Source organism: Arachis stenosperma, chromosome 5, assembly GCF_014773155.1.
Source record: "Arachis stenosperma cultivar V10309 chromosome 5, arast.V10309.gnm1.PFL2, whole genome shotgun sequence".
Taxonomy (NCBI): Eukaryota; Viridiplantae; Streptophyta; class Magnoliopsida; order Fabales; family Fabaceae; genus Arachis; species Arachis stenosperma.
In genome coordinates, this window is record NC_080381.1 from 793,667 (window position 1) to 818,236 (window position 24,570).

Here is a 24,570-nt window from a genome sequence, read left to right on the forward strand (position 1 = left end):
CTGGAATACTTTAATTTATTTAATTTCTTTTCTTTTTCTGAAACAATTAATGGTATATCTATTTAGGATTGCAACTTTGCTTTCTACTTTCTAGCGCTAGCTAATAATTTAATTGTTTTGATCATGAATCAATTTTGACATTTCCTTGTTGTTCGAAGACATGGAGGCAAAACTAATTTATTATTGTTTAAACTAACTAAAACAACCGTTTCTTTTTAAAAAATAAAATAAAATACTTAACCACAAAACATAACCTTAATTGATATTTACTATCTTATTTTGTTTTTAAAAACCTAGCTAGTTGGTCGTTTAGCCATTTAAAAAAAAAAAACAAACACGCAGTACTACATGTCATGTTTTTATTCTGAGAAAGTATAAAAAACTAACGTTTAGTTAATTAATATTAATTAATTTTAGAGTTTAAGTTTATAATTTAAGAATTTAAGAATTAAAAATAAATAAAAAAATTAAAATTAGTTGATATTGATCGAAAAATATTAGCTTCTTAGCATTATTATTTTATTGAAAAGTAGTTTTTTTTCACTTTATTATTTTATCCTCTCACACGCATATATTAAAGAATAATGCTATAAAATTAATACAATTTATTATTTTTTGACAATAATTAGACAATAATATTTAAAATATTAATTAAAAATATAGTATTAGTCTCCCAAACTAAAAATATTAAATTACTAAATATAAATACTAGCACATGTAAATTAAAATTGTTGGTCTTTAAACTTTTTCCTATATCAAAATCACCATTCTCAATCCAACTAACAATTTTACAAAGAAAACTTTGCATTGGAGTAATGAACTATATATTCTCAACGAATTATACGCCAAATTGCCATTTTCCCTTTAGGGACAAACTACATATGTATACGACAGCTTGATTTTCCAATTTTATATTTTATTAAGGTGACAAAGTAAAAGTTAAAAATGAAATTAGTAACACAATTCAAAAGAAGGAAACTAATAAACCGCTAACAAACACGGAGATACCTTCAACCTTAAAGAGAATGGAGGTACATACTATGTATTCATCAGTGCCATCACAAGGAATATGTCTTGTGGTTCTTGGCTTTTGAGAGAGAGAGAGAGGATAAATTAATAGCAATCTATAATGTGTGCAAATTAAATATTCTGTCATATTAAAAACGATGAAAGAGGAATAACAGTGACATTCATCTTGTATATGGAACTAGAAAAATACAAATTGAGAAGTAGCAATTGAAAACAAAATGAGTAGCGAAACTAAAAAAAATTGTCAGAATGCAGAATTTTATTAAATGAATTAAACGTGCTTATTGATACAGTAATATAATGTGATTTTGCTGATAAATGAAATCTACTCGGGAGACTCCCACCGGAACAATAATAGAGCACTAGCAACAGCAACTAATAGTATTTAACAGCAAGAAATTGGGAACACTACTAGCACAACTATAGCTATACATGATTCAACTCTACCCTAAAAAGTATTAGTAAGTCCTAATCAAGGGTGCACAAAACTGATCTTTGGTCAACCCGCATTCTTTTTCTCTTATTACTCTCTTGGTAGGTTCCCTGCATACACAAGCAAAACAAGGAAGAAAAGTAAATAATAGTAGTAGGAAAGCTAATATAATGTAACTAAGATCCTATATAAAAAGCAAATACCTGTTGGTTGAGGGCATAGTAGAGTCAGAGTCAGATCTGCATTTGGAATGAACAATGGGCCCTAGTTGATGTCTGTCCATGGTGGCCAAAGTTGTTCCCATGGGTGCCTTAAGATATGTGGCTCCTCTATACATCCACTCGTCCATTTCGTGGCTGTAAAACTCATCGAAGCCCTCTCCACACAGTGCACATCTACTCTGATCCTCTTCAGCAGGAACGCCTAACTCTTCCTCATCTTTCATTTCCTCTGTCTCCTCGGGAGCCAACAACCTTGGAATTGATTCCTTTCCCGAAGCCTCTGCACCACTCAGCCACATACTCCCACTTGCAAACCACTTTTGAGACCCCTTCTGCTTCCGGCTTTTTGACATTCGGTTCCTAGTCACGTGCCAATCCATATGTCTACTGTGCTCATCTTGCCTTTTGAATCGGAGACCGCAGCTCCTGCATTGTCTAGGAAGATCACCGTATAAGGCACTGATTACACCTTCATGACGAACCTTCAAGATATCTAGATCGAACTCCGTCCCAATGGAATCCTAAAACACGAGTTCATTTAAATTACTATCTCAAATCAACAAACTAAAAAGGGAGGAAAATTAATAAAAGTATAGTTACCAGTCCGGTGGGTGGATTAGTTACCGAGATCACACCGTGGTTCACTAGTGAACTAAGCAAATCAAGATATGTAGGTGGTGGTTGACTTGTTACTGAAGCATCGGCATGGGGATGAGACATCATTCGTGATGGAGCAGTTGGGAGGCTTGAACATAAAGGTGGCAAGATTCCCCCATGTAAATATAAACTTTGGCCCAGCATATTAGGTAATGGATTTGAGATGGGTGTACTTATTGAGGCACCATGTCCTTGCAAAGAGCTCCCATGACTAATTTGTGTTGAAGATGGAATTTGAGGTGGAAGAAACTGTAGTTGAGGTGTTTGTCCATGATTTTGCAGGTTAGAGGAAATTGGTCCAAGTTGATTAGGCAATTGGTCATGTATAAACTGAGTCTTATTTGGGCCATGACCTACATTAGGACGTTTTTGCAATGGAAATGCTGTATTCAAGCCGGAAGGACGAGTGCCATGAGCATTGACAGCAGGGGGAGCAGCCCCCATAGTAAAGGGGTACTGTGAAGGATTAGATAGATCATTAGATAACTTCCTTTTCTTGGAGAATCTAACACTTGATTGCATAGAACTGCTGTTTCTACTACAGTCTACTAATCCTGGATTCACGTCTTTCCAATCAAACTCCTCTTCTTCAGTGTCCTGCCATGATGCCAATGGAAACTTGCTCCCAAAACCATTTCTGCCAGGCTGCTCCACCAATAAAAGCTTAGTACTAGGAATTTCACGGCTTTTGTGACAACCATATGCCTCAATAAGAGCTCTTGGACTTTGACGTTGTTCATCATTGAGATTATAAGTCTTGGAAGTTTGAAATATGTTCCAATTATCACTAGAAAATCTCTTTTGCTGCCATTCATTCAACCCTCCTCCTCTTGTATTACCTACAGTTCCCGTTGAATCCAACCGATCACCACCAACCTGTGAGGATGAAAACCAACACACGGTCAGAATGCAGCTTATCTATCTGCAGGATCTCTCTTTCTATTAACAGGTATAAACAGACACCTTTCTATTAAAACAAAAATTTGGCGGAAACATCTGATTGAGAAACACAAAATATATATATATATATATATATATAAAATTTATTTTCATCAATCATGACAAACAGCCTTAACGTATCAACAAAATCACTGATATTTTTGCATACAACACATATTTCACACAAAAGCTTACATTATCCATGATTGAACTACAGTGTTCCATCTGCTGCAAGGATTGTGGTTTAATGACATGTGCCCCAAGAATCGGTCCACGAAAATCATATGCCCCAAGGTGATTAGCAAAGGATTGTTGATTATTAACTGCTGGCGAAGATTGCAATTGAGCTTCAATATTGCTTAGGACAGAGGGAGGGAAGATCTTTGACCAGGTACCAAAGAGACCTTGCAGAACAGAATGCAGATTGGGCTGAACCTGCCTGTATGCCTCACAGTAAACCTTGGCACAAAATAGAATTGTTTCAATCTTTCAATAACAGAATAAAATAAAAATTAAATATAAGTAGAAATAACCATGCTCTAATTAACCTACTTGAGGTAGACGTAAAGAGAAGTGTTTAACATATTCCTGGCCAAAATTCTTCACAATACTGTCCAGAAGATAGAGAGAAGGAAGTTTTTTATCGGCAGGCACCTGGCAGAGGATAAATTTAAACAATTGAGGAACCATATAAACAACCGAGATTTAAATAATATTATAGCTTAGTTTTACTAATTTTCTACTGCACAAATATCAGCAAAAATGCATGACAGAATATCATTGTTATTTGCTAAAATAGAACTCAGGAAGTAACATTTAAAAAGCCATTCTTTACAATTTCTTTACAGACAATTCTCATCATGCCCTTTTTTTTATGTGGCGATAGGGAAAGTGATCTCTGAGACTCAATCTTAACAAAGGGTTGAAACTTTATTGACAAGATAAACCTTAAACCTTAACACATGTTCTTAATTACTCTGCCCCTGAGATCACCAATATATGAGATACAGCTAGGACGTGCCCCAACTTCACATTGTATGCTACTAATTTCGTTCCAGTTCAGTCAAGACCTGAAATGCGTTGTTTTATTCTTGGGCCTTAAGCTCAGTTTCGTCCTACGGGATTCATAGTGCCAATTGCTAGTTATCCGGGAAGTTATGTTATCCTAAAATTCTCTGTTCTTAGTTGAATAATAATAATAATAATAATTAGGTTAATGTTATCCTACCCTCTCTAAAATAACATGTAAGTTATCCTTTCTGATATGTCATATTTTAATTGGATATTTATTTTAATCTGAATTACTTTAATCTCATGAGGATTAATAATAGCTTTGGAAGACGGTGACGGCCTGACAGAAGAAGAAAATGGAACACCCAATAAGAGGGTGATACTTAGGAGGAGGGTAATACTTAGGAGGCACAACGACACGACAAAAAAAAATGGGGAAAAATATTAGAAAGAGGTGGAGTATATTTTCTGAAAGAATGATTTGGGAAGAGAAAACAAGACACCCAATGAGATGGTGATGCTTGGAAGGCGTAACGACGACGACGAAAGAGTACAATGGAGAGGAGTAAACGCAATTAGAGAAAGTTTGAAGTACCTTTTTTAGAAAAAATGACTGGGAAGAGAAAATAAGACACCCAATGAGACGGTGATACTTAGGAGGCGCAATGAAGAAGATAACTCAAGTTAAAGTAAACGCTAACTTACATGTTACTTTAGAGAGGGTAGGATAGCATTCACCTAATAATTAATGATTTAGAATCCATTCTCTCTCGCGGTAAACTCTCACGCAAATAAATCAAAGGCAAGAACAGATGGAACGATGAAGCCCGTTGGAATGAGAAGTAATGACTTTTCGTCGTGTTCGCAATCAAACAAGACCGTAAAGCAAATAAAAAATAAAATATAAAATAGGATTGGGAAAGAAAAATAAAACTTAAATGCTGATTTATGAGTAACTGCCAAAATTGAAACAACGCCCATAGAGGGACAACTTTCGACCCCAATAAAAGTAGGGTTTTCTTGTTACAAAAGGTGCGAAAAGGTGATAACTTTCCGCAGCAATGGAGACAGACCTCAAGAATCCGGTTGCAAATGACATCGGCGATGCCCTTGGCGTGTTTCCTCTGCTCGCCGGCAATGATAGTGAGATCGGTAATGATGGGGTTCACATTGGAGGTGAGTTCTGACAACAATAGCCCATAAGCTCGAACAATTTCTTCGGCAGTGAAAGCCTTGAGGTAGCCTTGGCGCTGTGGAAGTAAGGCGTAAAACCGACCCACGAGCATGGAATGAGAAGGCTTGTGCGTGATACCATTCGCCATTTGTGCGCAATAGAATTGACCAAGAAGAACTGGAGTTATATGGAATTGAGAGAAGATGAGATTTGATGAGATGTAAACCAGATTGTAGCCTCTAAATAACTATTTATAGAATCCTAAATCCCTGCCACCCAATACCCTATGTTGTTGCCGTGCGCGTCAAGTCAGCTTAATGCTATTGGGCTGGGCCTTTCTTTTTGCAATATCAGTGATGTATTCTTTTTAAAGGGAGTGGAACTGGTTCCAACTAGATTAGGCCAGAATGTCTTGCTTGGGGGAAGAGATGGTTGAAGGAAAATGGAATCAGGCATCTAACTATAACCCAAGCAGAAAAGGTTGTGAAGAATAGGATGTTCTCAAATTGAAACTTTTTTGCTTTGCTTTATGATGTTTTAAAACTTTTGAAAAAAATTCTCATTTTTTCTATGTTAAGATAATATTTTTTCTATTGATTACTTGAACTACTATTTCATACAAATTATATATCTTGTCAAAATATAGTACTTTTAAATAAAAATATACAAAAATTATATCATATATTAATATGTGTATAACTAAACTCTTTAAACAATATAAAAAAATAAAAAAGAAAGTAGTTTTATATCTCTCACTCAATTAAAAAGTTTATTTTTGTTATAATATTTATGGCATAAGTTTATTTTTCTGTCTTTCTTCCTCTAAAAAATTAACTTTTATTTTTGTTATAATATTAATCTTCTTCTTTCTTGGTTAAATGCTCACATATATATATTACATCACATAACTATATTAATTAAGAAACAAGATTCTTATCAAAATTCAAAACTTTTAAAGAAAATTAATCGAGATAATTCAAGTCAGTTTAAATAATAACTATTTCAATCATATTATTGATATGTTTGTAAAAGTAATTTTATGTTTGGATATCTCATGCAAGAAGATCTTTTTATCTATCAATTATGTTTGGGTATAATAATATAAAAGTACTTTTTTGTTTATTTATTACATAAAAAACATCTTTTTTTAAGGAAAAAAGATCTTTTAAAAAAAATGTAAATTACAACTTCTCAAAAAAATCTTTTTTTGATTTTTTTAGTGCTTTTACTTTTACTATTAGAAATTTGCCAAACACGTTAAAAAATAAAAAAAAAGATAATGAAAAAGATCTTTTTTTTAACAAAATAACTGTGCCCAAACAAGCACTTACTCTTCTCTTAGATGCTCTCAATTCGAATCTTAAATAGACAACCTAAGACTAAATCGAATTAGGATGCTAATAATGTAAACTAAAAGGTTGTAAGTACCTAGTGAATTCTTTCTATAAAGATACTTAGTCAGACCATCAAAGGAAAGGAAGAGACAAATAAAACTGTGCTGAACTGTTTCATTTCCACTAAAAACCAATCTTTCTACCATAAAAGACCCTTCAACATCATAAAATATTATGTTTGCTAGCAAAAATCAGAGACATTGATTCACACATCTTAGGGAAAGAAACATATGCTGAAAATGAAAAATAGTAAAAAAAAAAAAAGGGTGAAAAATCAACATTTCTGATACATATACTTTTCCTTATGCATATCCAGAATGACAATATGCGTGCCAATTTTTCTAACCAAAAAAAAGTTTTATCTTTTAACATGAAAACATGATTACTGGTTTTCAGATAACAAATTCCCATAAATATAATAAAAACGACCAAAAATTTCAGAAAATAAAAGTTCGTACCCCAAACGAAGGTAGATCTAGCTTCGTCCATGTCGAAGCCACCTTAAATTTCATCGATGGAGGTTCCGGATGAAGCCACCGGCTCACTGCCGAGAACGAGACGGAGTGGCATCGGTGACTGCGGCAAATCGGTAGCAACGCACTGGTGAGGGATCGAAGACGCACGACGTGGAAGAGCGGTCGCGGTGAGCAGCATCGCCGGAGGAGAATAAGGTGTTGCGGATTGGCCTTGAAAGGGAATCATCGAAGATGAATGACCTAAAACCAAAAAGGTTTAAATAAAAATTTGAAATTATTAAGAAAAACAAACTATGAATCGAAAGAAGAAGAAGAAACAAAAAGAAGAGGCATGCATACCATTGTTGAAGGGAAGAAGAATCAGTGACCATATGCCTTCTCTGAGTTCTCTCTCTTTTTCTCACTTCTTTTCCCATTTTCTCCTTATTTCTTCCTTAGGCTTTTAACCCTCCTCTATTTTGTGAAACAAAGGAAAGGAAGAAAGTAAAGTGGACTCCGAGTAATAACAAGACACACCTAATTCCTTTGACCAAATAAGACAATTCATGCAGAATTTTTTTTAAGTAAAATAAAGTGTTTAAATATTAAAGTAATAATTTAGAATTGATTTGAAAATCAGATTAATTTGTCATTTCGGCAAAGATATTAATAGTTTTGTCAATAAAAACTCAGTTGTTCATTGGTTATTTTTGTCAAACTTTACTATTTTTTAACACTTAATTTTTGTTTTATTTTTTAAAATTATTTTTATCATTAATTATATTTTTTAAGTATCATCATTAATATATTTTCATTATTAAAATTTGGTATCTAGTCATCAAGTGCCTTTTTTGCATGTTTGTTATTATGATGCCAAAAACATTTTAATCAAATGTGCAACTATTTACCAAACAGAAAAAAAATATATATATAGTTTATCACTTATTAAAATTGACGTTTTATAGCTAACTTTGTCTTTTATAAATCTTTTATGATATTTTTATCGTTTGATTTTTTAGAAATATTTTTGTTCGTACCTAAATTTTTGAGAGATGTTTTTTTAGATTTACCTGTAAAAAAAATTTTTAATCTAATTTAATAGTAACTAAACAAAGTATTTTTTTTCGTTAAAAAATCTAAAAAATATGTTATTTTATTTTTATTAATTTTTAAATATAGTTTTATACACTCCTTTCTATTTTATGAAAATCTGTTATTAATAAAATAAAAAAATATAAAAACTCAATTACAATATAAGTTAATGTTCTAATTTAAAAATTTAAAATATCTATTTCCATTTTCATTTGAAAGTTGAAAGTGTTTCTTGCTGGAAGAACTGGATACGCTATAGATTCAGGTAAGCTACCTTGGTTCTCCTTTGCTATGCCAAACTGAACAGCAAAATTGTCTCTAGTACGATGATGGGGTACGAGGTTTGCACCTCAATCTTCAACACCACCAACACCACTCCCACCCTTATCCCTTTCAATGATAATCTCTCCCCAGCTTGCCACGTCACCCCTTCTCCCTCTTCTGCTTCCAAGTCTTCACTTTTCTTCACAAAACACCAAAGAACAAAACTTTTCCCTCAGAATTTCAAACCCCATATCCTCCTATGCGCCTCTCTACCCAGTAAGTCTCCATTTTCCCACTTAGCATGTTCTTTTGGTTTCTTTGTAGCTTTTTTTTTTGTTTCAATTATCTGTGCTTGAATGGGTTTTTGAAAAAGTTTAGTTTTTTGTTGTCTATTTGAAGTGATAAAGCTGTTACTTGAATTGGGTAGTAATATACTATGAAGTGATTGCCACTTTGTTGTTGTTGTTGTTGTGGAGGAACATGAATGTTCTAGTAGAGCACTAGTGATTTTGTTGTTAATGATTTGTTTTCTGTAGAGCACAATAATAGTGTGTATAGTCCATTTTCTTATATCTTTCTTGTGTCCTGTTTGTGAAGGGTTTTCAAACTATTTTGTTTCTAGGAGTGATTTTTTCGGGTCGTGCTTAAAATCGAAATTTCATTTCAGGTCCACAAGCTAGCAGCGTGTCGACAGCTCGAGTGGAGGAGCAAGAGGAGGTTGAAATTGCAAAGGGATACACTATGACTCAGTTTTGTGACAAAATCATAGATTTATTCTTGAATGAGAAGACCAAATCAAAGGAATGGAGGAAGTATTTGGTGTTCAGGGAGGAATGGAACAAATACAGGGACAACTTCTACAACAGGTGCCAAAAGAGGGCAGACGTGGAGAAAGACCCAACCATGAAAGAAAAACTTGTTTCATTGGGGAGAAGGGTGAAGAAGGTAAATGATGCCTCTTTAGAATGTTGAATTTATGAATAGGGCCTTTTGTTGCTGAATGGAAGTTGGAAAAAGCAAAGATTTCTTTTTGTTATTTTTTTTAAAACTATTGGCCTTTTGTCATGAAAACAAAAACTCAATCCATATTTGCAGATCATTTCATTGCGTTGCATGTTTCTTCTTAACTATTGTATTTTGTCAGAAACGGAAAGTATAGATTAATCCATAGAAAAATTGTGTTCATATCTAGACACATTCTTGGTTTAGAGCTTCTTTCGTCGATTCTGTTTGATCAGGAGTAAGCATTGCAGATTGATGATGAAATGGAAGGACACTGTGACCTTCTCAAGGAGATACAAGATAGCCCTACTGACATTAATGCCATAGTCGCTCGAAGGAGGAAAGACTTTACAGGAGAATTCTTCCGCTACCTTAATCTCATTGCAGACACATTCAATGGCTTGGAGGATCGTGATGGTAAGTTGGAGACTATATAAGATTGCAAGAAATCGTATTATTTTTGGCCAAATAAAAACTCATACTTTTTATTATATCTCAACTTGCCTGTTTCTTATGTTGGACTTCTTGTTTAATAGCTATTGCGAGACTCGGGACAAGATGCTTGTCGGCTGTCAGTGTGTATGATAATACTCTGGAGAATGTCGAGACGTTAGATGATGCGCAGGCTAAGTTTGATGATATCCTTGATTCTCCTTCTATTGATGTCGCATGTGAGAAGATCAAAAGCCTTGCGAAGGCAAAGGACCTTGATTCTTCGTTGATATTGTTGATCAATGGTGCTTGGGCTAAAGCAAAAGAATCTACCACAATGAAGGAAGAGGTATGATTGTGAAGTTTGATGTTGAATGGTTTTGTTGGTGTTCTCCCACCATCTTCCAAGAAAGACAAACGTATGCTTAAAATTATGCAAACCAATAATGTTGATGCTTTAAAAACATCAGACAAAGTAGATTGTGTTCGCATCGTGAGCTGATATAATTTCCATCTAATGGTATCTACCGCTTCTGCTTTTTTAAAAACATTAAAGTGTTGTTACCATGAATGTTTCATACAGGGTCTTAAGATCTAATTGGAAATGTACTGAATTGATTGTTCTGATTCTTAAATTGATCTGTACAATATGGAACTCCTCCTACTTTGTTCTTCTAGCATAGAATCCATGGTGCCTTAAACTTCTTTTTTGCTTACGAGTTATCCTTAAACTGCTTGCTGCATGTCCCACAACCTTGCTCTCTATATTATGCAGGTGAAAGATATAATGTACCAATTGTACAAGGCCACAAAGAGCAGCTTAAGGAGTATTACTCCAAAAGAAATCAAGCTACTTAAGCATCTGTTGAACATCACAGACCCCGAGGAGCGATTTTCTGCATTGGCAACGGCCTTCTCTCCCGGCGATGAACATGAAGTCAAGATCCCGGATGCTCTATACACGTGAGTGGGTTTCCGACTTATTCAATCAAATAGATAAAAGCCTTTTACATTGACAATGCATAGAAATCAAAACTCTTTGAAATGCATCTTCTTTTGTAAATATTGTGATCTCTAATCTTGATTATGTGATTGTGAAGTACCCCAAAGGAGCTGCACAAGTGGATAAAGATCATGCTTGATGCATATAATCTGAACAAGGAAGAAGCAGATTTTAGGGAAGCAAGGCAATTGGATCAACCAATAGTTATGCGGAGATTGCTTATTCTGAAGGAGACTATTGAAGAGGAATATCTGGCAAAACCCCCCATTGAGAAGGCTGAGCCAATAGAGGAGTCTAAATTAGATGAGTTTTAAGGCACTAGCAAGTTGAAGCAGAGAAAATGATTAAATGTGAGGGAAAAAGGACTTGTAGACCTTAGGATAGTGTATGTTTTAAAATTTAGGAGAATTGTATTATTAATCCATGTTTTCATGGCATAATTTTGGATAGTATTTCTTTTAGGTACAAATTAATAAAGCATCTCTCTAGCTACCTATTTATATATATAAAATATCAACAAATGGAAACCTCAACCTTCTGCCACCAATAAGGTTGTTGATAACCCAAGCAAGAAAACTATGTTATATATGCAAATATTTTTTCATTTAGCCTTAAGAACCTTTTTAATTGATAAAAAGGGTTTCTTGTGACTGCATATAAATTCTATTTTTAACAAGTGCTTTATGGCATGGTTAAAATGCTAAGAAAAGGAAATATAATACGTATATACTTCATAGCTTTTCGTACGACACAAGGGAAGTTCACTTTGAATTTCTGAATCATTACTCTTCAGATACTGATTAAAAGTTTTAGAAAAATAAGAAAGATAAAATTGTATACACCACAACCATTGCAATTTTTAATTTTCAAAAATGAAGGTTCTTGTTGTCATTATTACAATATCAAAGTTTATTCTACTCGAATTCATTTATTATTTATTTATCTATATATTACTATAATAATTAAATTCGATTGGATTGAACTTGAATCCAGACAGACTTGTTCAATTTAATTGGTTAAATTACATTTGTATAAACTTTTATATCAGAGATATAACCAATTATGTAACTTTTATAACATTTCAGAAGTAATTCTATAAAATTGACTACAATGAAAAATCAAACTTGTTAGATTATAAATAATTCTATTATCTCATATTAAAATTATATATACATATAAATGAGAGAGCCTTAATTTTGGATAGGATAGCTACTTGGCTACTTCAACTTGTACTGTCTTTAACCATATTGGGTTTGTCAAGTGATCAATTCACTCGTCTGTTTTAATTAAGTATCGAGAATTTGAATCTCGTCTTATACATTCATTGGCTACCCTTAAATAGAAGTTAAATCTACGACAAATTAATCTTTAACCTGTCCGGACTAAAAAATACCACGTGCAACAAAAAAAAAAATTGTACTACCTTTGATTGTTGACGTGCAATTTTGGTACTAGTTTGAGCTGCAGTACAAGTACAACTCTATCCCAATGATATCTCAATTATTAATGTTGCCAATCGCATGCACAATAAGTATGTAATCCAATTATATCTTATCAATCAATATATATTATATGTATTTAATGATATATAAAAGCTGTTTCATAAACACATTCTCCTTCAGCAAATTTCTGTACAAGAACCAACACCTTTTTTGCCTTTGTTGTTTCCACTTTCCAGGTATGTAACCGTTAACGGAAAGAAATATGAATCAATTGTTTTTATTTGTATTTATTTATTTCTTGTAGTAGTGAATAGTGATTCAAAAACCAATTGACTTTATACATAGTGGATGATCATAGTGTTTTATCTGATCAGGAACACACTCTTAAGTTCTGGTTTCAAAGATTTTGCAAATTAGGTCCCTTTCTTTTTCACTCTAATCTTTCTCGTTGACCAACTTCTGAATTGTGATCCAAGGTCTATTTTTTTATCTGAATTTGCCACATTCGTTGTCTGGTACCATTCCTTCCGATAACACAAGAATCTGATCAATTTTGTTTCTCCTTGGATAAATTTTCAGTTTTGATGACATATATGGTTGACTAATATGTATTAACGGTTGAAGTTTATACCAGATTGTTTCTGAAAGAGAGTGTGTTTTGCAGGTTGAATTGAGAGAATGGAACCACAGCAAGAATTAGAGTGGATGGAAGCTCAGAACATTGCAGTAAGTGTGGACCTTGAAGCCGCCGCGAAAAAACAGCTTCAGTTCCTTGCAGCTGTAGATAGGAATCGTCACCTCTATGATGGTTCTGCTCTTGACAGGGCAATCTATAGGTGAACATTCTCTGAATTATATTTATTCGTTTCCCTTGCTGTTTATGGAGTTTCACATCTACCAGCTGTTTGAGATTTTTCCTGTGAGAAAGGATTTAACCTTCAAACTCTTGGTTTGCTTGTCTAGTTTAACTCAATGAAAATGCATAACTAGGTACAATGCTTGTTGGCTTCCCTTGCTCGCGAAACATTCTGAGTCTCGGATCTTTGAAGGGCCTTTGGTAGTTCCTCTTGACTGTGAATGGGTTTGGCACTGTCACAAGCTCAACCCGGTAGTGTTTCAGACCAGAAAAATATTTACATGTTCCTGATTATTTGATGGAATTGAGATGTTAATTATAAATGTTTTGGTTCTGTTCCACAGGTAAGATACAAGTCTGACTGTGAGGAACTTTACGGTCGGATACTCGACAACTTTGGTGTTGTCTCCACTGTTGAAGGAGTTTGTAGCAGGCAAACTGAAGAAATATGGAATAAAATGTATCCTAATGAGCCCTACAATGTTGATTTGACTAACCTTCTTCCAGAGGATATCTCTGAAAGGATTTCAAGTCTTGCAAAATACACCAAATATGATCTGGTTTCAGCTGCCAAGAGGCAGAGTCCATTCTTTTACCAGGTAATGGAGAATTCGTGTTTTTGTCTATTTCTATTGTCTCAGGTTTTTGAGTAACCACAAATTTAGGAAAATTTTGTCCCAAGATAGAGATGTTTCCCTTGCTTTTTTATATATGTATTCTGTTCGAAACAGATCTATGTCTTCTAGTATCTCTATATTTCTGTCATGAGATAGTTACCAAATGAGATTAGTCTACAGGTCACTGGTTGGTCTATTTGTAGTTGAATAACAAATGGCTTTGGGAATCTTTTTTCATTTTGTAGTTTCTTTTACTAATGGTCAATTATTGTTCATGGGAAGTTCATAAAATGTTTATCTTCTGAATGGATCCTGTATTTCTCCTTTGTGAAAGGTATCAAGACTCCACATGAAAAATGATCTGTTTATCAGGGAAGCCGTGGCCAGGTACAAAGGCTTCCTGTATCTTATCAAGAGCAACAAGGAGAAGGGTATCAAGCGCTTCTGTGTTCCGACTTATGACATCGACCTAATCTGGCACTCTCACCAGTTGCATCCAGCTTCTTATTGTAAAGACCTCAACGAAGCACTTGGAAAAGTACTGGAACATGATGATACAGACTCAGACAGAACTAAAGGAAAGAAACTGGATACTGGTTTTTCTGGAACAACAAAACAGTGGGAAAACACATTTGGTACAAGATATTGGAAGTCTGGAGCAATGTATAGGGGTAATGCTCCATCTCCTGTCACAAGTAGCCCTTATTCATCTACCATGATTCGCAAGAAGGTTGTTCCTTCAGATGAAAATCCACATGAAAATTTGCTACAAGATCGGAAAATCGTGGAGGTACTTTATACATGGATATTTCACTTAACTACTTTGTTTAAATAATTAAATTGGCAGAGATTTTGAAACGGGGAAAGCATAAACTCAACCTTAGAATTACGTTCTTGTAGATGTAATTTACGCCTGAATTATTTTTCAGGTTCTGTTAGAGTTTGTTGGGGTTAAAAACTTACCCGAGGGACAAGAAAGAGGTCTTCATGTCATATTTTCCAAATCACAGCCTGATGCATTTCTTAATGCTAAAAGGAGACTAAGTATTTTGTCAGAATCTAAAGAAAAACAAGTTGCATCATTCCAGTGTGAGCCTACAGGGGAGCTACATTTTGAGCTCATGTCACATTCTTCTTCTAGCTTAGCAATTAGAAGATCAGCAAAGACATTGGGATCTGCTTCATTCCCCATGAAAGACTATCTAGACCCAGTTTCACAACTCTCTGTTGAGAAATGGTTAGAGTTGGTGCCAAGTTCTGGTACAATTAGCTCAAAGCCAATCATGTTAAGAGTAGCCATCTCCTTTACTGTCCCAGTTTCTGCTCCATATGTGCTTGAAATGACTCGGTCATCCCCATTTTCGAAAAATGCATGTTTCTTCAATCTTCCTGTTAGGGCTCGCCATGCCAAGAGCTGGACTCATGCCACAGATGAAACTGGCACCACATTCATAAGCCTTCTAATGAGGTACAGTTTAGGAACTACTTGAAATAAATGCATGCATTGATTCCTTATGGTTATGCCGCCAATTCGAACAATGCGATCGTTTTTCCATATGATTTCCAATAAAATTTGGTTAGGCAACAAACAATATTCGTGGTCCCTTTCACTTATTATTATATTGCAGGGATTTGAAGGACTCAGAAAACACAGGAAGTATAGGAAAGGAGGTTGTTGGCCTCATGAATTCTGGTGAAACTCGAGTTCTGGCTAACACAATGGAAGATGGATGGTCTGTTATGAACAACCTCTGGTTGTTTAAGAAAATAAAAAATGATGGTCATCTCTTTGAGCTTACTGGCTCCACGATGGTATGCATTTATTCAAAATCATTTGTTTGTTAAGTATATTGGCATGCAGGGAAACTTTAGTGTGGTTTGATCCACGTAGTTGACCCTATTTAGTGAAACAAGTCTGCCATACTTTCTTGAGGGCAAACAAAATTTTCATGCTTAAGTGTATCCATTGATTGGGTTACCTCACTCTGATTTACATTATTTCATGATAGCCTTGTTACGTGGTGATGGATTTGAAATCTATGAGAAACTGATCACTAACTCTTGTGATTTCTGGTACAGGTGAAGCTCTTCCCAGGAAGAAAGCTAGACTATGAAGCTAGGCACCATGGGAAACAAGCAAATGAAACGGGCTTGTTAACCGCAGTCGAATTCTCCACAGAAGATCCTTATGGCAAAGCAGTAGCATTGCTTGACTTGAGATCAAGAATTATCATGGTACCATATCCTTATGCTAAGATGGCACATAATTCAATTTGATTAAATATTCTTCAAGCTACAAGTGCTGAGTGCTCCAAACAATATAAGAAATGTATTATTTATACTTATCCGATTTGGTTCCCACCAGGCACCAACTTGACATACGTCAAACCTATCTTATATGGGTCAGAAACATTATCCCATAAAAGAGTATGCTTTAACTTGACATACGAGAATAAAAAAGTACATATTTTTTTATAGGATATAGATGAAATATACTACTATATACACAAGAATGCACATAAAAATGTCCCATTATTTTATATTAACCTCTGTGTGTAAAATTGAACAGGCTAAGGAAAAGTGGATGGTGTTGCCTGGGATCATATTGGCTTTCATTGCTTCTAACATGATGAAGAAAGAAGGGTTTGAAGGCATCATTGCTAAGAGTAAAGATCTGAAGGTGAATGGTTCAGATGAGGCAAAAGATAAGATAGAACTGAAGGGAGTGGACTCAAACATCAATAATGTGTCAAGTGGAGATGCTGCAGGGTTGACAAAAAAGCTTGGAGGCTCAGCTGGAGGCTTTGGGAACAATGAAGTAAAGAGTGGTGGCTGTGGAGGCTGCGGTGCTGGTGCTTGTGGTGGAGGGTGTGGAAATATGGTTACAAGTGGTGGTGGATGTGGTTCTGGTTGTGGCGGAGGCTGCGGAGGAGGGTGTGGAAACATGGTAAAGAGTGGCGGCTGCGGAAGTGGTTGTGGTGCTGGTTGCGGGGGAGGGTGTGGAAGTATTGTAGAGAGTGGTGGCTGCGGAGGTTGTGGTGCAGGGGGATGTGGTGGAGGATGTGGAGGTGAGAACATGAATAAGAGTGGTGGGTGTGGCGGTTGTGGTGGTGGTTGCGGTGGTTGTGGTGGTGGTTTTATGGACAGTAATAAGGCAGTGGCTGCATGAACATGAAGCCTGCTTTGGTGATTTGTGAATATCAGCTTTTAATTTCTGTAATTAGCACTATTAATCTCTCGTTAAATAAACATGAGAGAGTTGAATATGCAATAATGATGCCAAGCATTTCATGTGTTCTGTTATGCCTTTCCTTTGTAACATCATGCATGTGTGATGTTCTTCAAGTATGCATGCAAAATCTTTTCTTCACATGTGGAAGTTTGTGGATTTGGATAACCAAAGTTGTAAGAAACAATATGCGATTCATTTATCAATTGCCATACTTAACAAAGATGCATTTTTAATGATAATAATCTTCTCATCATCAAATATATTTTGTTATATTCTCAAAAGGCAATGTGGTATGTATTACATGAATTAAAACACTTTATTCTACTAACACTTGTATTATAGAATTGCTGAATTGGTGTAATATAATATAATATTCTTGTTGTGGAGGTCCTTGATGATGGCTTCCATTTGATCACCATTTGTGATGTGCTTTGCTTCACAACCGAAAGTAATGGATGTCCTGATTTTTCAGGCTACTCTTGATTAAATATGATAATAATAGAAATCCTTAATCTCAACTACATATATTGTCATTAAAAATAATAAGTTTAATTTCTAGAGTCCTAATATAATTTAAAATTTATATTAAAATTACTATTAACGAAAATTTTGTCACTTTTTTAATAAATATACAATAAATATATTAAAAATGTACATTCTTATATTTTTAATAAAACAAATTTAATTTATAATATTAAGATGTGTCCTTGTATTGTAGCACATGTAACATATAAGAGCATATTTAATTAACTCTATAATTTACTATCCCATGCAATAATATATTTTTACTATTATATTAGTGTGACTCAACAATTTCTCCCAATACTAAGATTTAAGAATGATTATTATTATTAATTTATTATTATTAGAAAAAGGAATCACCTCCCGCATAAAGTTGTCCCCATCATTCACGTTCCCGGTATGTAACAAAGTTATTTTCCACATTCCAAATCCAATTCGAATTTCAAAACAATGTAACATAATCAGACAATAAAATAAAATAAAATAAAATCAGATTAATTAAAAGGGACCCACCGACCCAATAATCGATTCATAAGAATTAACTGTTCAATTTTCCACATTACAAATCAAATGACTAGAGAACTTCTGGCATAGGCAGAACCACACTATGAAGATCACCCAAGTTGGAAAATGGAAACCACTATGTTCAAACACAAACCAACCAAACTAATATAACTATTCAAGTTACCATATTCTAACTGGAAAATATATATCAAACTGCATACTAGCTTGAACATTTTTTATTTTTTTTTTCTTCTTTTAGTAGGAATAATTTCACATGATCAACTGATGAATATGATGGAGGGGTCACAGCAGCACTCATCTAGGAGGCAGCAACAACACAAAGCTGCAAGACTGAGAGACGGAACAAAGAAGGAAAAAACATCAGTTACACAAAAAAAAAAGATATATAACACTTATTTGTTAGGATTTAATTTCATTTATGTAATGCATTTAATTGAAATACACACTAACTGCTATCCAATTAAAACATTCTCTGATCTTAATCTTCTTGTTCACAGTTTTAGGTTCATCTTATCATTTGAATAAAAAAATATTATTCGTATATCAAAATAGATCACTAAAATCAAGTACTAAGGCTACGTTTGTTTTTAGAGACAGGACAGGACATAACACTGAAACGGAGACAATAGGACGGAGACACTAAAAATTATCTTTTGTGTATTGTGTTTGGATACCATGGACAAGACACTAATGTAATGTCTAGTATTACGTTTGGATACACATGGATAAGACTAAAATATTATATGAAATGACTAAAATAGCCCTGTGATTCCAAATTTTCTACATCAATACAAATTAATTTAATAAAATGAGAGTACGTAGGAGTACAGACGGAACTTGAAAAATATTTGAAGAGATAAAAAATTTTAATAAAAATATATTAGTATTTTATAAATAAATTTATAAATTATTTAATTTTAAATTTATTATTAATATGTAGGATACATATGGTTAAGATTAACAAAAAAATAAATTTGAGTTTGATTAATAAAAAATTTTGTTTAAGTTATAACCAAATTAATTTTAAATAAAAAATTAATTTTAAAAAAAATCCATTTTTACATGAAAAAACAATTAGTTTTTGCATTTAAAGCAACGCAATAGAAAAAATAAGAAGGGGTAATAATGGAAAAAAAGGAAAACAAAATTTATAAAATTGTCCGTGTCCACTCTTCCAAATTCCGTGTCCATCATTGTCCTTCGTGAAAGAGTGGACACAAAATTATAAAAAACCGTCCCGGAGATAATATGTCCACTGTCCATGTCTCTGCTTCCAAACACTTTTTAAACAAGTGTTGTCCATGTCTCCGTGTCCTGTCCCTGAAAACAAACGCTACCTAATATATTTATATTTTAATATATATTTTATAATTTTAGTATATACGTAGCATAATCGTATCGTATGTTTGATTAATAATAAAAGATGGGAGAATATGAAATTGGGAAGCTTACCATCCCTCAAGGAAGCCAGTATTTCTTCTTGGTGGTGGTGCAGCAGCATATTGTGGCGGTGCCATCACTGGAGGACCTTGATAATAACCTACCAATACAACAATTTCCGCCACAACAGAAATTAAAATCATGCATATATATGGAGAGAAACTAGTGTATATAAAAATACTATAGTAAACAAAAAATTAGTATAATAATATAAGAACTAAGAAATGAAAAAGGTACCTCCTTGAGCAGGGTAGGGATATGCATACTTGGGATCACTCATTTCCACCAAAATAATCACAAAGCAAAGAGATTTATTCTGTTACTATGAAACCCAGGTTGCACTATTTATTTATTTAGCAGCAAGGGACTTGGTTTTTGACTATTAGAACAACATGAAATTCTGTCTTCAAATTTGTACTAAAACTATAAACTAAATACCTGGGGTAGTCCTTATTTGCAACCTAGCACTTTCTAGAAATACTGTTTTCTTAATTAACAAACAATTATATAATAACATCACATCTTCATGGATTTAAATTCTCCAAAATTTGAATTTTATTTTAAAGAGTAAAATATTATCTTTTATTTTTGAATAATTTTTTTATATTTATTTTTGATCACATCTATGAAATAAATGACGAAAGATCATGTTTTATTTTCTAAAATAAAATTCAAACTTTAGAAAGATGCAGATTCTATCTTGATAGGGGCACTTCCACGTCCGCTATACCTACGTGACAGCATCTGGTTCCTTAGTGAAATTCATAACGTTCCACATGGCCAATTAATAGCCATAGGATGATAGTGTTATGTGGAATATTGGAGAGGAACCAAAATTGAATTGAGAATGATTTCTGAAAACTGAAAAGTGAGACATGTGACCCACATTAGGTGTGACTGTATGAGGATTAAGCAACTAATAAATTAATACCCATGCCGTGCTTATCTTTATTATGACTTTAAGCTGGAAATTAAATCTCATTTACTTAATATTAATATTTTGGGTTAAGTATGATTTTGGTCCCTAATATAGGGACTGAAAATTTTTTTCATCCCTCATCTTTTTTTCGCTCCAAAATTGTCCCCAAAGTTTGAGTTTTTTTTAAATGGTCCTTCGGACCAAAATGCCCCTATTCCTTCTTCCTAAAATTATGCCACCACCACCACCACCAGAACCAGAACCAGAACCACCACCCCCCCACCCACTGTCACTCTATCACCATCTCCATCACACCAACCAAAACTCATAAAATCAACATCATCATCGTCATCCTCATCAGAATTCATATCCAAAACTCAGACCCAGATTCAAATTCAGAAAAACAAAAACTCAACTCAGAAAATCATCATAAAAAATTCAGAACTCAACTCAGATAAACAAAAACTCGGATCCAGAAATTTCACAAAAAAATTCAATTAAGAGAATTCACAGAAGAAGAAGAAGAAGAAGCGGCGGGCGGCGGTGGGTGCGGCGGCGGAAAGAAGAAGAAGAAGAAGAAAAAAGTGGGGGCGGCAGTGGGTGTGGCGGCGGAAGAAGAAGAAGAAGAAAAAAGAGAAGAAAAGAAGAAGAAAAGAAGAAGAAGAGAAAAAGAAAAGAAGAAGAAGAAGAAAAAAGAAGAAGAAGAAGAAGAAGAAAAGAAGAAGAAGAAAAAAGAAGAAGAAGAAGAGAAGAAGAAGAAGAAAAGTGTGGGGCGGCGGTGGGTGTGGCGGCGGGAGGAAGAGAAAAAGAAAAGAAGAAAAGAAGAAGGCGGTGTGGCGGCGGGCGGGGCGGCGGTGCAGGCGGCGGGCGGGGCAGCGGCGGTGCATGGGTCTCCTTTCTCTCCCCCCTCCCCTCTCCCCTCCCCCCCTCTCCCCACCCACCCTCGCTTCTGTATCCCCCTTTTTTTTCCTTTTTTCTTTTTTTATTTATTTATTTTATATTTATTTTATTTTATAATTTTTTTTAATAAAGGATAATTTGGTAATAAAAAAAATATAATTGGTAAAAAGGACGATTTTAAAACAAACTAAAACTTTGGGGATCATTTTGGAGCGAAAAAAAGGCGAGGGACGAAAAAAATTTTTAGCCCCTACGTTAGGGATCAAAATCATACTTAACCCTAATATTTTTAATAATAAATTATAAATGCATTTGTATATTTTGCATATTCTCGAGAATAGATTCATAATTTTTAAAATATCTCCAATATTAATAAAAGATTTATTTGACAAAAAATATAATAATTAAAGGATATTAGAGTAAACTTACATAGTAATTTTTATTCTTTTGACATAAGAAATATTAAATACCAACTTTTTGAGATTAAAGGAAATAAATTACTTATTAAGAAACTAAAATTAAAACTTTAAACAAATATAAATATAGTAAAATTCCTAGAAAAGCTTAAATCGCAGCCTTAGAGTTGTTTAGGTATATGATCATGTTGGTTGCACTTTTGTGATAAAAAAAAAAGAAACAATATAGAAAAGAGATCATTTTAATAAAGACACTAAAAATATATTTTTTTTAAAGATATTCATACATGTCATATTATTATTAGATATTTTTATTAAACCGGTTAATAATTTATTTTTTTAATAAACTAAAATAAAATTGATTTATTATAGCAACAATAATAAACCTAATTATATAGATTCGATTTGATCCAATCGAATTATACAATTTAAATCAAATATTTTTAAATTTTTTGATAAAAGACAAATATATTCTTAATTTTTTGTTTTGTAGATATTTAAATTCCTAAAAATTTAAAAATATAATTAAATTTAAAAAAAAAATTGAAATTATTATTATAAAAAAATTTGGTTTTATTTTAATTTATTAAAAAATTTAAAAATAACTAATTTATTAATACATCTAATAATAATACAACACATAAATATTTAAAAAAAAAAACGTTTTAAACATTTTTATGAAAGTATTGTGTGATCTTGTAACACAAATTGAACTACGAATTTCAGATTGAAATTGTGCCCACGTAATCATATCACAATTTTCATCTTATAGGACGATATATTGCATTTGCTGCCTTTTAAAAAAGTAAAAGAATAATATAATAAACATTTTAGGACAAATCATATTATTTCTTCCTTAATTAATAGATTGTGTTCGTTGAAAATAATATATCAGATAATAACTACATAACGCCAACAATTAAATTAAATTAAATGACAAGCCCATAATATAAAAGGAGATTTGACTTTTTCAACTATGAAGTAGATTGATGATGATGATATTTGCCGACCAACAATCGCAAACAAGTTTCAGCATAACTATCAAGTATGAACACACAATTTGGATGACCAATGAAGTATTCGAATTGGGTACAATTTGGTCCTTCAAATTTGATATCGAACTGAAATTGATTCTTAAAATTATAATTGGTTTGATTTATATTCTAAGATTTATAATAATAATTTGTATTAGTTCTTAAACTAATTTCTGTGAATGTTATGTTAATTTTTTATGTTAATTTATTAAAATTTAGATCTTTTGTTTAAATTTTATATAATTGACATCTATTGAATTATTTATAAGTTTGATTGATTTTTTAAGATTCTCACAAAAATCACAATAATAAGTTTAATTTAAAAGTTTTGAAAATTAGTTAAGTTTTCGAAAATCTTAATAGGTTTGGATCATATAGAATATAAATAAATAATTCAAAATACAGCAAGTTAATATATCAAATTCACATATCGTTAACGAGAATTGGCTCAAAAATTCATGCTATTTTTTTTTTAAACAAAGGGAGCTCAACATAATAAAGTGGAGCATTGAGGAACCAAGCAAACTAGAACCAAGACATAACACACATAACTAGCATAATCCGTTGTCATCTATGGTATTGCTATCAACAACCAAACGGATCAACTCCACACCATTCTTTATAACTCGAAAATGACATAATCTTTACACCTTCAACACTTGTCTCTGAACTCTGAAAAATTTTGCTATTCCGCTCCAACCAAATGTTCTAAATAACCGCAAAAAAACCTATTAGCCATTTCTTTTGCTCCGACTTACCGCCTGGTACTCCAGTCCAACTCTCGAAGAACTCTTTAACGGACTCTGGGATGGCCCAAACTCTATCAGCATACTTCAACCAAGCACACCATACCTGCCATGTAAACTCACAGGCAGAAAATAAGTGATATACAAATTCTTTATCCTTTTTACACAATTCACATAGATTGTCATTATGATTAATAATGCCCAGTCTACTCAGCCTCTCCTTTGTATTGACCCTGCCTACTAAAACAAACCATGTAAATAGTTCAACTCTTGGAGAAACCAAGCCTCTCCAAATCGAGTTAGTGTAGCTGTAACTTGTGATATCCTCTAAAAGAGTCCCTCTCTACATCACCTGCACACAAAAATTAGTAGAAAAAATACTTTTTTTGTCAAATTTTTATACAATTGAGTCCTCTCTATCACTCGATAATCTTACAGCCCATAACCAGTCATGAAGTTGATTGAGCAACTCTAACTCCTATTGGAACAGTTCTCTCCTCCACTGGAAGTTCCAGACCCACTCTAACCCATCCCAAAACACACAGTCCCCTATGAGGAATCCTTGTTGATTTGAAACAAAGAAGAGTTTTGGAAAAATATCTTACAAAGAGCCACCTTGTAGCCAGACATCCTCCCAAAAACGAATGCTCCTGCCGTTTCTCACCTCCATAGACAAACCACTAATCATCATATCTCTTACCTGCTGTTCCTTAATATTAAGCTGGAAAATATCTTTCCAAAGACCCCTCTTGATGGCAAAGTTTGGTTTGACAACATAACAGTTGGGTCCAAGTTGTTACAAGAGCATACCATAT

At 33.5% G+C, this 24,570-nt stretch overlaps 4 protein-coding genes across 5 annotated transcripts; 2 read left to right on the forward strand and 2 right to left on the reverse strand.

Moving 5' to 3' along the window:
* Positions 1-1,278: 1,278 nt before the first annotated feature.
* Positions 1,279-7,823, reverse strand: LOC130982135 (polyadenylation and cleavage factor homolog 4-like). Of its 2 annotated transcripts, none has more exons than XM_057906006.1 (7): positions 7,674-7,823; positions 7,317-7,574; positions 3,832-3,933; positions 3,475-3,738; positions 2,308-3,216; positions 1,666-2,204; positions 1,279-1,572 (listed from the first exon to the last, which is right to left on the reverse strand). In XM_057906006.1, exons 2-7 carry the CDS (start codon positions 7,368-7,370, stop codon positions 1,488-1,490), a joined length of 1,953 nt encoding a protein of 650 aa, XP_057761989.1. In that variant the 5' UTR covers positions 7,371-7,574; positions 7,674-7,823; the 3' UTR covers positions 1,279-1,487. The 2 variants fall into 2 exon arrangements, with proteins under 2 accessions (XP_057761989.1, XP_057761988.1); XM_057906005.1 differs by having other exon boundaries at positions 2,284-3,216.
* Positions 7,824-8,609: 786 nt separating this feature from the next.
* Positions 8,610-11,650, forward strand: LOC130979541 (uncharacterized protein At4g37920). Its single transcript, XM_057903004.1, has 6 exons — positions 8,610-8,945; positions 9,337-9,614; positions 9,923-10,088; positions 10,208-10,452; positions 10,879-11,066; positions 11,204-11,650. Exons 1-6 carry the CDS (start codon positions 8,732-8,734, stop codon positions 11,418-11,420), a joined length of 1,308 nt encoding a protein of 435 aa, XP_057758987.1. The 5' UTR covers positions 8,610-8,731; the 3' UTR covers positions 11,421-11,650.
* A 953-nt stretch (positions 11,651-12,603) lies between these two features.
* Positions 12,604-17,456, forward strand: LOC130981789 (glycine-rich domain-containing protein 1). Its single transcript, XM_057905492.1, has 9 exons — positions 12,604-12,784; positions 13,213-13,384; positions 13,539-13,656; positions 13,749-14,003; positions 14,356-14,811; positions 14,951-15,489; positions 15,650-15,833; positions 16,101-16,256; positions 16,591-17,456. Exons 2-9 carry the CDS (start codon positions 13,227-13,229, stop codon positions 17,188-17,190), a joined length of 2,466 nt encoding a protein of 821 aa, XP_057761475.1. The 5' UTR covers positions 12,604-12,784; positions 13,213-13,226; the 3' UTR covers positions 17,191-17,456.
* A 1,827-nt stretch (positions 17,457-19,283) lies between these two features.
* Positions 19,284-20,207, reverse strand: LOC130981790 (protein CYSTEINE-RICH TRANSMEMBRANE MODULE 11-like). The gene is made up of 3 exons (XM_057905493.1): positions 19,978-20,207; positions 19,753-19,840; positions 19,284-19,620 (listed from the first exon to the last, which is right to left on the reverse strand). The coding sequence occupies exons 1-3, from the start codon at positions 20,018-20,020 to the stop codon at positions 19,491-19,493; spliced, it is 261 nt and encodes an 86-aa protein (XP_057761476.1). The 5' UTR covers positions 20,021-20,207; the 3' UTR covers positions 19,284-19,490.
* Positions 20,208-24,570: the final 4,363 nt, after the last annotated feature.

Coding starts and splice junctions, on each gene's coding strand:
- LOC130981790 (XM_057905493.1), bottom strand. CDS start 20,020: ATGAGTGATCCCAAGTATGCATATCCCTACCCTGCTCAAGGAG. Junction 19,841..19,977: donor TCCCTACCCTGCTCAAGGAG/GTACCTTTTTCA, acceptor TTGTATTGGTAG/GTTATTATCAAGGTCCTCCA. Junction 19,621..19,752: donor ACTGGCTTCCTTGAGGGATG/GTAAGCTTCCCA, acceptor GTTTGTTTTCAG/GGACAGGACACGGAGACATG.
- LOC130982135 (XM_057906005.1), bottom strand. CDS start 7,370: ATGAAATTTAAGGTGGCTTCGACATGGACGAAGCTAGATCTACCTTCG. Junction 3,934..7,316: donor TAGATCTACCTTCGTTTGGG/GTACGAACTTTT, acceptor ATCCTCTGCCAG/GTGCCTGCCGATAAAAAACT. Junction 3,739..3,831: donor TCTCTTTACGTCTACCTCAA/GTAGGTTAATTA, acceptor TTTTGTGCCAAG/GTTTACTGTGAGGCATACAG.
- LOC130979541 (XM_057903004.1), top strand. CDS start 8,732: ATGATGGGGTACGAGGTTTGCACCTCAATCTTCAACACCACCAACACC. Junction 9,615..9,922: donor TGGGGAGAAGGGTGAAGAAG/GTAAATGATGCC, acceptor TAAGCATTGCAG/ATTGATGATGAAATGGAAGG. Junction 10,453..10,878: donor CTACCACAATGAAGGAAGAG/GTATGATTGTGA, acceptor TATATTATGCAG/GTGAAAGATATAATGTACCA.
- LOC130981789 (XM_057905492.1), top strand. CDS start 13,227: ATGGAACCACAGCAAGAATTAGAGTGGATGGAAGCTCAGAACATTGCA. Junction 13,657..13,748: donor ACTGTCACAAGCTCAACCCG/GTAGTGTTTCAG, acceptor TCTGTTCCACAG/GTAAGATACAAGTCTGACTG. Junction 14,812..14,950: donor AAGATCGGAAAATCGTGGAG/GTACTTTATACA, acceptor ATTATTTTTCAG/GTTCTGTTAGAGTTTGTTGG.